Source organism: Anabas testudineus, chromosome 6, assembly GCF_900324465.2.
Source record: "Anabas testudineus chromosome 6, fAnaTes1.2, whole genome shotgun sequence".
NCBI lineage: Eukaryota > Metazoa > Chordata > Actinopteri > Anabantiformes > Anabantidae > Anabas > Anabas testudineus.
In genome coordinates, this window is record NC_046615.1 from 862,170 (window position 1) to 875,185 (window position 13,016).

Consider the following 13,016-nt stretch of genomic DNA (forward strand, 5'->3'; position numbering starts at 1 on the left):
AAGACTAAACTGTGTGGCTCATGTCAAATGTGCTATCTTGTGTATCAGCTAAAAAGGTAAAGGGCAAAAACTATCTAAGGTAAATGTTTAAAGCAAAGGAAGTTTCTTCCAGAGCTTCTCAATGAAGGATGTATACTGGTGGAGTCTCAGAGCCCCAGAAAAAAAATGTGGCATGAACTGCAAAATATCTGTTCTTCAGCAGCTGCCTCCACCAAACACCTGCTATCATCCATTTGCAGTTAACAACAGACAGTTGGCAGGTGACACACACTCTTTTGTTAGGAGATTCACTAGTACTGTCTAACATGTATCCACAATCAATAGCTTGTACTTAAAGCCTTGAAAATGAATGCAATTTATGAGTGACTTTGTTGCTTTCTTTTTTTCATTGCTTGAATTAACTTCTTTGATAATGGTTTCTGTCCTTCTTTTCTTCTGTCCTATAACTAACCATAATTCAAGTGAGGGAGATGAAAGTCACTCTTCTCCTGTTATGTGTGTTTTAGAACCATTACAAGGAGCAACCTGCATGCGATACAAGCTCGTGTTTTCTCCAAGAACCCCCAACTGCGCTACATGTAAGTACAAAGACACACAAACAGCATGTGTGCATAGACTATATAAATGCACATTGTCTCTAATGCATGTACAGTACTTGCTTGTGTCACACACACATATACACACACACACACACACACGCACATAAAGTGATGGTCAAAGGCAAGAGAATATTTTAATCATTTTTTTAATAATACATTTTAAAAAATAAATAAATAAATAATATTTTAAACTCAAAAAATCTACCTTTGTGGTTTGGAAATAAAACAATTATATTGATTTTGAAGACACTGCTTTATTTATTTGTGAAAATGTGAATAACAATGGGTATGGTACCATTTAGTAGACAAAATGGTAACTTTTGGTAAGTGGTTAGTTTAAATATGAATAAAATAACATATACTTACAGTAGATATAGACATGTGACCCCAAACCTTTGAAGAGTAGTATAACTTCTAGTTCTGCACTAAATTGAAGTAGCAGATACATTGCTTCATCTAGTTTCTAGTATAGTGAAAACTCTACATCTGACAGGATGTACCTCAACAATGTCTGTCATTATACTTGCCAACATATCTTTTATGTCCCTGTAAGTAACTCAGACTCTGTATATATATTTATAGTGTAAGTAAAGCAGATTATTAGACTGTCACTTTTGACCAGTTCCTCCAGTACTGCTGCAGTTCTAGTCACTGCTAAAAGCATTTTCCCTATTAACAATGTTGATGAAAGAGATGTCTGTAATTCAGTTGACAGGATACCTCGAACTACAAACACAATGAGTCTGTATTTATACACCATGAATGTACAATATTATGATTTTTTTTTCTCAGAGCTTAGAAAAGTAGCTTTTATTTTTATTACACATGGGCCACACAATGCACAAGAAAACCCAAAAGTTAGAAAAGCATTTTGCCTAAATGACTGACTACCATCTTTGAGTCTGGTATCAAGTTTTTCTTAATGCATTTCATACGTGATATTTTTTATGTGATTGGTACAAAAACAAACATTTCATTAATGTTATGTTCAATGAAAAATGTCCGTTAAAATAAAGTACAATCTTGAGGTTAGAGGACCTCGGGTTGCCATGGTTACTGTAATAACCGCATAACTAGGATTATAAAATGGTCATGGTTGAAAGAGAACAATTACTATCAGTTTGAAACAGGGAACAAACCGTCTGTGTCCTAGGTACTATAATTACGTCATTGCTTGGATTATGAAATGGTCGCTATTAAACAAAAAAACAGCAATTACGATCAGTTTTAAACAGGAAACAAACTTTCTGTTTCTTGGTTACTATAATAATGTCATCACCAGGATTATAAAGTGGTCATGATTGAAAAAAACAACAATTACTGTTAGTTTGAACAGTAAATAAAGCTTTGTCAAAGAGCTGTGCCTTGTTCTTCTATTCTATTGCACCCTCGACCTCCCCTTAATGCAGACACTGCCGCCACTGTAGTTAGTCTAACAATAAATCAAAGTCATACTAACTATAGGGTCCTTTTTTTAGAACAGGGCAGTCTCATGAAGAATGTTCCTGCGAATGACAAGTTTAATCTGCAGCGCCTATATACCATATATACTACCTTAGCCTTCCTTAACTGCACAGATTTATGTTCACTTGCATTTACCAGTACTGCAGACAGAAGTAACATTTGTCAAGGCTGCCCTTGTGTGTACACTGAGTATATGGGTTTGCCTTGTTCAAGGTGAGGGGGCCCATAAGCCAGGTCTTAATCTCATGTTTCAGTGCGCTGTCTTTAACAGAGCAGCCAGTAAGGATGTCAGGCAATGACTTAATAACCCAATCAGGTGTGAGTGTGTATGTGGACAGGTTGGATGTGATTTTCATTCATGGCCATGTTTCGCTGCTGATGATGTGTTGATCCACTGCTGTTTTATCCTATAGATTTGTGTTTGAAGTCTCACATTACAGATTATGAAATGATTTGTATCAAGAGCCAACAAGTAAGATTTAAGCTAACTTTGGTCCCACAGCCTCATTTTTGGTTTGAATATGTTTGATCCAAAACTGTTACACATTTTTCATCAGTGCAAAGTAAATCATAAAAAAATCTTTAAAATGGCTTTTACAGTTTCATCTTCATGGTCAAATCCTCACACTCTAGCCTATGTTTGGAGTTGTGACCCTATCTGAGAATAGCTGCTGAAGGTCTTATCTAGGGCATATGAAGGAATTTGCATGACCTTCAGTGGGTGTTTGGTAGACTACAGAATTAATTATCATTAGCTGGCAGTAAATTCAATTAGACATTTATAAGAATACAGACTATAACAAATGTAGTGTTGGTACACATAATACTTTCTTCATGTAATAGTGAAGTAAGAGAGTATACAAAATCCAGTAGCAGATTATCTCCAAAATCTCAACATTTTATTAGAAAGATGTAGGGGTATGATGATTGGTAAAACTGAGACCAAAACCATGATGCAAACATTGTAAATCTTATATCGCAATTTCAGAAAACAAAAGTGTGATATGCCCTCCAGGCTAGTTTAATTAGCTCAAGATTTGTAATAACACAGTAATGTAATAACAGACCCTCCAAGTCACACTGAAATCAGCAGTGTGTGAACGTTTTGGAGACAAATTTATATTATGCATAGTGACTGTCTCATATGAGGGCTTCAGTGCTTCAGACAGGTTTACATAGAGTTGGCCATCTTAGTGCTGCTGATACTTACTGAACAGCAGAAAGGGGGCAGATGGTGTTTGTTTCTCTCTTGTCTGTATGAGTATGTGGATTTGTGTGCACTTCCTGCTTATTGCATTTAATTGAAAGGATTTAAATTCTGACCTGTTCACTTTCTTTTCATTTTGTTTTAATTAATCATGATTGCATTAAAATACTAGCTTTTTGACAAACACTTGTTTTTTGTTGTGAAACAATCTGTAGCCTAAAAATGACCAGCTGTTTAGGAAATGATTCAAGAGAAAAATGAATGGAACTTTGAGCATAGTAAATAAGCCTATGAAAAAGGAACCTGAATACCTACCTAGAATAATACCTCTAGGGAGTTCTGTTAGGTATAATATAAAGGATATCCTGGCCAAGTCAAAACAACAATAAAATAAACTCTGTCTTGCCTAAATTTAGAAGTAGAAAATTAGGCCTTTACGTCCGACTGGAAATCTTCATGATACTTCTTGATGTGTGCTTTAAGCTATGGTTTGTGAATTGTCTTAATGGAATGCAGCTGCAATATTATCAACAAGAGGTAACCTAGTAAATTACAACTCTCTATTTACTAAATTACAAAGTAATTATTTCACAATGAAACAACTGAAATTTGTGTAAAACTAGTTTAAATTTTTAATGTAATTATTAGTTAATTTGCCTAAATTTAAGTTAAATTACAAACTTTTAGTATGAAAGAAGTTTGAAATTTTAAAGTAGTTGCATAGAAATGTGTGTAGTATTATACCATTATTTCAACTAATTTACTAAAAATATTCCAAATTAGAAAACAATCACATTTACTAGTAATTACCCAAAAAGGATCAAATGAGTAAATGCAGACAAAATTTCTGTTACTTGTCATTTAACAATGTGCAGTGTTACTTTTTGCAGAATGCAAATGTTAAGTGTTATAGATAAGTTTTACTGACAATACTGTTTAGCAATTGTGAGGAAAGAAGCCCATGGCCATTTTGCAGCCTGTATTTCGCCTATTATGTGCTTACAGCTATATTATTATTAATTATATAATAATTATATAATTATAATTTGTGTTTGGTGTAAATTGCTATGTAATTGTAAGGTAACTGCCATGATTTGTCAGTGTTAGAAAATTAGTAGTTTGTGACAAATTTAAATTGTGATGGATATTGTGGTGAATGTTTATACTAACAGTATTAGATACTTTGGCAATCACTGGGCAACAGAAATGTCTGCAGGACTCAGTTTAAAAAATAAATACAACTAATTTTGGGCAAAATACCTGATATTTTTATTAAATTGTGCGTTGGTATTGTTTAGGATCGAACACAGTTTGTGGACAACTAATGACAACAGTCCTTTTGAATGACAAGTAAAGCAACCACAGACTGCAAAGCATCACACCCACACAGACAGAATGACTGACAGTTTTAATTACTGTGGCAACACCTGTCATTTCACAGCCCAGTCAGTTGTTCTAAAAATATTCCATACTAATCAAGTATGTGCACTCTGCATGTGTGTGTGTCTGTGTGTGTTCACACATGTTCGTGTGCAAACATGGCATTGTCTTCAGTTAAGAGTTCTATCTTTGACAGCCTTTACACATAATAAGCACAGGCAGCCCTATAACTTATGCAGTAAGAGTGAATAGAGAGATAAAAATAAAAGGCCTGTCATCATGAAGACTCATGTGGAGTTTGTGGTGATGATGTTGTTGGTGGTGGTAAAAGATGTGATGATGGTAACTATACATACATCCTACTTGAGCCACATATGCAGGTCAGGGTCATAATGTGGGGTGGTGTATTTTTGACATTTACACTACCTTTGTTAGGTCACATGCAACGTAAAGGTTGGATGGAGAGTTAGTTGGGCGACCGCAACGGTTGAGACCTGGACATCCTGATTCCAGGCTCAGAAAGCTGGCTCCAGGGACCACAATTCCATGAATGCTTTGAAAAAATATAATCTTAATCTGTTTTCACATATGTGCTACAGACAATGTTGAATGGAGAATCATGTCTAGACATGTGCATGTGCAGAGTTTTGCATTCACACATGAAGCACAAAGCAGGAAAAAGTCCAGGTAACATGTATTCTCACTTGGGGAAATTGTCTTTTTTATTTTGAAGTGAGGGTAGTCCTTGTGTCCCTCCTCCATGAGTGCGCAGGCATGACGTGACACAAAAGTACACGATGGGAATCAATTGTGGTTTGTTTATAGTGCATCAGTAGAGCAAGTCACATGATAAGAAACAATGCTTTTTGCACATTAACTTTAACATATTAACAACCACATCATATTATGTGTGTCCCGCACCCTTTTTTATTTTAGGTGTGTTTGTGAGAGAGAATATTAATTCATAATCACTTAATCAATAATGAGCCAGATAGCTTACATTACTTCCTTCTGCAGTCACTCTCTGAAGCCTACAGTGATACAAAGAGCACACACATTCAGGGTTACTTACAGTTACCTCAGGTCACAACATAACCTCAGTCGTCACCACAACAGGGAATGTGTCTGATGACAGGAAAAAAATGTTGTCCAGAGATAGGGGTGTTTTGGTGGAGGTGGTGTATATTATGCTACAATGTCTTTATTTATCTGTACATACATAAATTTATTATGTATATATTATGAATATTATCTGTTTTTACCATGTTTAGCTGTTCTCAACTACAGTTTTTCCATGCCTTTGGGTGTGGGAGACTCAAACAACACCAATGTAAAAATGTGCAAACAAAGTATGCTTGTCTTTAGCTTGTACAAGAAAGAATCTCGATCTAGAAGATGAATTCATTTTTTGATTTAGTGAATAAGTCTCGCAGACTCACATTACACAGAAAAAAAATGATCATTTTGAAAACACATCAGATCTCAGTGGAGAAAAAAATCATCCTGGATATCTATACTGATGAATTGAGTGAAAAGGATGTCATATCCTTTAATGATACAGAGGCCTGAATTCAAAGACGCCCTAAAAATCAAAGTGACAAAATGATGTAGCAGGTCATTTTGCAGAAATTTCTTTGCAAAACTCAAACTGGTACTAAGTAGTTTGTATGGCCCCTATTAGGAACATGCTCCAACGTTGGTGCATGTTCCTAATGAGATGACAGAGGGTATCCTGGAGTATCACCTCCCAGATCTGGACCAGGGCATCACTGAGCTCCCAGACAGTCTGAGCCTGCCAGCATTGGATGGACCAAAACATAATGTCCCAGGGGTGTTCTATTAGATTTAGGTCTGGTGAAATTGGGGCCCAGTGAATGGTATCAATTCCTTCATTCTCCAGTAAGTGCTTGCATATACATACATACTGTATGTTATCAGGTAGAATTATGTTCACAGTTTCTCCAGACCTTTCACATCTGTCACTTGAAACTGAATACTGCACAAGTGACAGATGTGACTGCTCTTATTTGTGAAAAGCACAAGGCACCAGTACGATACTGCCAATTCTGGTGTTCAATGGCAAATGACAATCGAGCTCCATGGTGCGGCACAGTAAGCACAGGGCCCACTAGAGGCTGTTGGGCCCCCAGGTCAACCTCATGGAGTCTGTTTCTGATTGCTTGGTCAGAGACCTTTACGTCAGTGGCCTGCTGTAGGTAATTTTGTAGTGCTCTGGCACTAAGAGGCTGTTGTTGCTCATCCAGTCAGCAGGACTGTGTGAGCAACAACAGCCTCTTAGAGTCCCTTTCCCTAGCCAAATGCAAAATTAGCATCCACCTGTACAACCATTTCTGTTTTGGGGGTTGTCTTATTGTTACCCCTCTAATGTTAATTTCAATAACACCAAATCAGCTGAAACTGATTAACAATACATTCTACTACTTAACTGACCGGATCAATATTCCAGAAGTTTAATTGACTTGATGCTATACTCTCATTAAAAATTAATCACTTTTTCAAATATTATTTGAATATTTTTATTCCAGTGTTACCTAATTCATGCAAAATTAATTTCAGTTTATCTGCTCTGGGCTATAACATTGTGGAGCAACATGTGCCTCTATAAAAGAACACCCTCTCCCAATGTAGATAAAAAAAAGCTCATTCTAAGTTAAAGAAAACACACTAATCACAACAGATTTATGAATACTACTACTACTACTACTTTTCTGCTTATAGATCCCTCTTAATCTTATGCACTGTACATTTTTGAGCATCTACTTTGTACTTCAACTTGAATAAAGAATTTTAAGTAGTACTTCAATTTTTAGAAAAAATTGAAGTACTAAAAAGTTCTTTTTAGGCTTAAAGTACAAAATCTTCACACAGTAGATAACTACAGTGAAACTGCATCTGGTCAAAATGTTCATTTGGTCAGTGGAATTTCTAAAAAACTAATAATGAATTTCTCATTAGTCTATGTACTGCTGTTTCAAAAATGTTTTGTGTATATACCATACATAACATGCTCACAGTGACAATGATGTTTGCATATACATGTTCAAAGATGCAAAAAAAGAGAAAGTGGTTTATGTTAAATGGCCCAAACTTTGAAAAACACTAGTATTAATGTTAAAATCTTCTTAGAGCAACAACATGAAGTCAGTTGAAAGCTTTACCGTATGAAACATGTAGTCAGTATATTTGGAGCTCAGTGCCCAGTGATCATCACACAGCATTAAAGGCTAATCGGAAAACACTGAAACACAAATACATAGGAAAGGTGTTACTTCCTTGTACTCTCTTCTTTTTCCTCCTGTCCTGAGTGGAATACTGATGAGAGCCAAAATCTCAGCTGCTATGAATAATAAACACAGTTACATCACTAGTTGAAAGAAGAGGAGGGACACAGATGGAGCTGGAATCAAAAAAGAATGTGTGACCACAGCAGAGAGAAACACAGCGATAAGCACAGATACATCTTTTTGTGTGGTGATCACTGAATTCAATAAGTCATTGTCATTGTCAGCACTACCCCACTACTATAGCCATTTGTTTTAGGTTCAATATTAGACAATCAGCGAATTTCATCCTCAGTCACTGTCCATTCATTCTGAAACAGATGTTCCACAGTTCTTATTTTTGTATACCTGGCACTTTACATGATGTTACAATGTGAAATTCACAAACTTAAGTCGGGGACAAGTTTCAAAAGTATATGCTAAGACAGTTTTTTGTGAATAGATTTCTTAAATAAGCTCTGGATATTCCTGACTTGCTCACATTACAGTTTATTTACAACCTTCCGCTTTTACTTTTGCTAAAATTTCCATTTTTTTCTATAAAACTGCCAAGACTGACACTAGTGTCAATGTTCAAGTTTGATACGGCCTTGTACCTGTTCTTATCAAAGTTATCCCGTACAAACACAGATACCACTTTACAGCAATTTGTTAACCTCCAGTAGTTGAAGTGGACATAAGGTGAAATTTTAGTGGTTTAAAAATATTTAAAAATATGTTATATTGACAGAAGTGAAGTGGACTCAAAGCTCTGTGTCTATGCTGTCTACATTGTCCCTAATCCCTAATTTTCACTATTTCCGCCCAGGCCTAATGTATTGGACTTAACTTGTAAGTGTATTTCGTAAATTATATTTTATTTTTTATATTTCAGTGGAAGGTAAATATACAAGTGTTTGAGATTAGTCATTAGTACACTAAAGCTTCTGTGTAGGTCCCAGAGCTCCTCACTATGCATGCTAATCAACAAGATGTACTGGATCTCGTGGCTGTAAAACATGTAAAAAGACTGATAATAACATCAACACTGATGCTCAACATAGCAGTGATCGATGACCAGGAGCTAGTTGCGTTCTAGAATTACAGGGAGTTATACAATATTATGTGCTGCTGTTTTCACAAGACTTCATATAGTACATTGTTTGTGCCAAAATGTTATCACAGCCACCAGTAACATACTGTAGTTATGCATCTCTACTAGCTGTAGTGAGTCAGCACCTCAAAGTTGTTAGTGTTACTTGTGGTAGCCTACTTGTTAAAGTAACATACCACATGGATGGCTGGACCCAAGTTTTCCATGCACTTCCACATGCACCATCACCTTGTTGCCGGTTCTCCACTGTTCCGTTCTTGGACCACTTTTTATTCATACTGACTGCAGACCGGGAACACCCCACAAGAGCTTCAGGTTTGGAGATGCTCTGACCTAGTTTTTTCCTGTTTCCATCACAGCGACTTTGAGGATAAAATGTTCACATGCTGCCTAATTTTTTTCGCCCACTAACAGGTGCCATGATGAAGAGATAATACATTTTATTTACTGGTCATAATGTTCGGTATACAGATCAGAGGCTGGGTATAGCTACGGAAGCTACAGAAAGAGGGAGACAGAAAGGAAGAAGCACAGCTAGAAGAGAAAGAAGATGAAAATTTAATGACGTGCAATGATGGCATATACAGATGTGGGCAAAATTGATTTTACCCTTCTGTTAATGGAAAAAAAATCCACATTAGTCACTGAAATAATGTGAAACTGACAAAAGTAATAAATACAAACTTACAAAAAAGTATCTAATTCAAATTAGACATTGATTTTGAGTTGTGGTTCAACATAAGCATTTTAAAATAGCAACCAATGAAATTGGCATGAACAAAAATGATGGTACCCTCAAGTTAACATCACTTACGTTTACGTGGACTCAAGTAACCAGGTTCCTTTCTTTCTTTCTCGCGCTCTTTGTGTGTGTCGCGGAAGTAACGGGCAGCGCTGTGCTAGAGACAGACGGTCACAGAGCGACTATTTACTGCACAAACTGTCTGAATTAAAGATAGATGTATACTTGAAACTTTGTGTTGGTTTCAGTTTTATTTTATTATCTGGTGGACTTGACACTAAACAAGAGATTGCAGAATTATCTCTCCTTTCATCCAGCTGCTCCTCTCAGCTGAGAGAGAGTGTCTGCAGCTTTTGCTATAGATAAGGGGTTTTTGCAGAAAGCCGATCAGAAACCTGGTTATGTGTTTACATGGCAGAGTAATTAGCATTCACCAGGAGAAATCTACCTCGGGAAATCAGGTTTCGCTAATCCCCTACCGCAAATACATCAACCAGGTTTCCTGTTTTCAAGCTGACTGTAACCTAGTTAATTGAGCGCATGTAAACGCACCGATTGCAATCAAGCGATTTCTGTAACTCTCTATGAAACCTCTGCATCTGTCAACAGGTAATTCATTCCTCATGAGCAAACTTCTCCAGCTGTCTCAGGAGACCTACTAAAAAAATGTAGTGATTGGCAAAATGTGCAAATGGGTGTTGGCTGTCTTAAAATGAGAATGTGGTGTGTTTAACCGGTGTTCTTCATGGAGTATTGAGAGTGAACAGCATACATGCAGAAAGAAATCTGATCCAAAGGAATTTAAACTGCTAGTGAAAGAGGCTAATAATCACTTTAAAGAGCTACAGCAACATAATCTCAATATTAAAAACCAGCATAAGAGTGCAGCAGATTGACCTGAACCAGCTCTGCAAGCTTTGAGCCCATTCCTGAAAGTAGAGAGGGTGTCTACCTCCTTAAATCTTAAAGCAATTAGCAGGATGTCCATAAAAACAAATTGTCCAATTGTTTGAAATGCTTTGCAGCTCTGGCTCTGTAAATGAGAAACTACTGTGTTTGTATGCAGCCTTGGCTCCCTGTCAGTTCTCATGCCTTTCAACTCTCTTAGGTCCCTCCACTGTTAGAAATAATGTGGGTCTTTGCCCTTGCCTTTAAGACCTCTCTCTCTTTCTCCTGTGCATGGGCAGGACTATGTTGGCTGGTGCACAAGCTGGACAAACAGCTACAAGAACATGAAGAGAATTTGTCATGTAATATGTAAATGTGGACTAAACCTTTAACTTTACAGCCCAATTTCTACCTCTCTAAAATTCAACCTTTCATAAAGAGAAAGTGTGTGTCACTGCATTGACCTTCATGTGCTGTAGGATTCTAACACACACCATAGCATACATGCATAGTGCCATATGCCCACATTCATATACCTACACAGGTACAAATACACACAACTCTGTAAACAAGAAAAACATGCACACAATACTCACAAACACACATTCCCCTGACCTTTCCATTGTTATGTCTCATTTCCTTCCTTGCTCATTGTAAATCACAATAACACACACATTTCACGTTGGGTGTGTGTGGAGTGATTTAAATATGAGGCTGTCCTTTTCAGCCTTATTGTAGTTGGGCTGACCTTTCCAAAGGACACCTTCTGCATGTAGAGAGGACTGAGTCTGAGGTGAAAGTGAGCTCTGGGACTCCTTCTACACACAGCCTACAGGATGTGTGCCATTTAATAGATGCTTTCATCCACATGCCTTCCAGTGCCATGAGTGTGTACATTTATAGCAGTGGAGGGCAGAGGGAGTTACTCCTGGCATAGTTAGAGCATTGCTCTGTGTGCTGGTCAGCTTTTCAATGGAGAGAGCTACATCCATAGCACTGTCCACAAATGATTAGCTCTGTGGCACTGATGCAGAGATGAGACTGTGTTTATAATTCTTCACATGTACACTTCAGGGATGCAAATAATGTTAACACTAATTAATAATAATACGTGTAAGTACAGTCTAGGTTAAGTAATGTTTGTACTGGGATCAATAAAGTGTGTAATTATCATGATTATGATTATGATGATGATGCTTTCTTATTATTATTATTATTATGATGATGATGATGATTATTATTATTATTATTAATAATAATAATAATAATAATAATAATAATAATAATAATAATAATAAGAAAGCATCATCATCATCATCATAATCATAATCATAATCATAATTATTATTATTATTATTATTATTATTATTATTATTATTATTATTATTAATAATAATAATAATAATAATAATAATAAAACAAATAATAATAATTAAACAAATAATAATAATTGTCCATTTATTTCGAAAGGTTGGACCCCAAGAAAGGACGTACACTCAGAACTAGTTTAGTAAGTTTTATCAGATTTAATTAATACGTGGTTGAATGTCAGTAAGTGATATAGTAGCAGGTCAGCATCAAGTTATGAACTCAGAGCTCACTCTGTAAGCTGAAGGACAGGCCGGCATCTATACAGAAATTGTGAGGTAAGCATAGATCCAAAATCAGATTCTGGTTATCACAATTGTGCAGAGGACATTTCCAGATAGCTCAAAGGTTGCGGGTTGGTGTTTGGTTGTCAGTAGGGAGAACTAGAGTACTGCAGGTGAGTTCAGGAAGACTGGATGCTCAAACCAAGAGAGCCAAGATGGCGTCATGGAGGACAGGTTGGCTCCACATGGAGAGGCTGAGATGGGAGGATTCAACGTGAAAGGGTGACTGAAGGCAGTTTCTTTTCACAGAGGAGAGTGATCAGATGGCTTCCAACACACAGTGTGAGTTTTACAAATCCTGTTTGCTTCCTTTTCTTCATTAACACAAAAACAGAAACAGAAATCCTCATGAGAAGGCAGAGAGAGAATATGATAAAATTAAGATAATGATGGTAAGATAAAAAAATGTGATACTAAGACAAGGTCCTTAACAACAAGTCCAAAGCAATTCAACAGGTGCAGAGTAACAATCAGTACATTGAGTCCAAAATCCTCTGAGCAAACAGGGAGAACTGAGGGAGAACACCTCCTTCACAGAGTCGGACTCTGTGGAGCAGGTGTAGTGAAGGGGGGTCATGTTCCAGGTGGCCATCAGGGAGACAGGGTCGGAGTCAGCCGAACTGTAGGACTGGATGTGGTTTTAAAAAGGAGTACAGGCTCCAGAGACTTGAACCACCAATCCCACAATT

At 36.8% G+C, this 13,016-nt stretch overlaps 1 protein-coding gene across 2 annotated transcripts in view; it reads left to right on the forward strand.

The window, feature by feature from the left end:
* LOC113165337 (NT-3 growth factor receptor-like) overlaps positions 1–13,016 on the forward strand; it is a 138,046-nt gene that overhangs the window by 30,928 nt on the left and 94,102 nt on the right. For both annotated transcript variants that reach the window (XM_026364750.1, XM_026364749.1), the window contains exon 3: positions 507–578. In XM_026364750.1, coding sequence (XP_026220535.1) covers positions 507–578 — 72 coding nt within the window. The remainder of the gene's footprint in view (positions 1–506; positions 579–13,016) is intronic.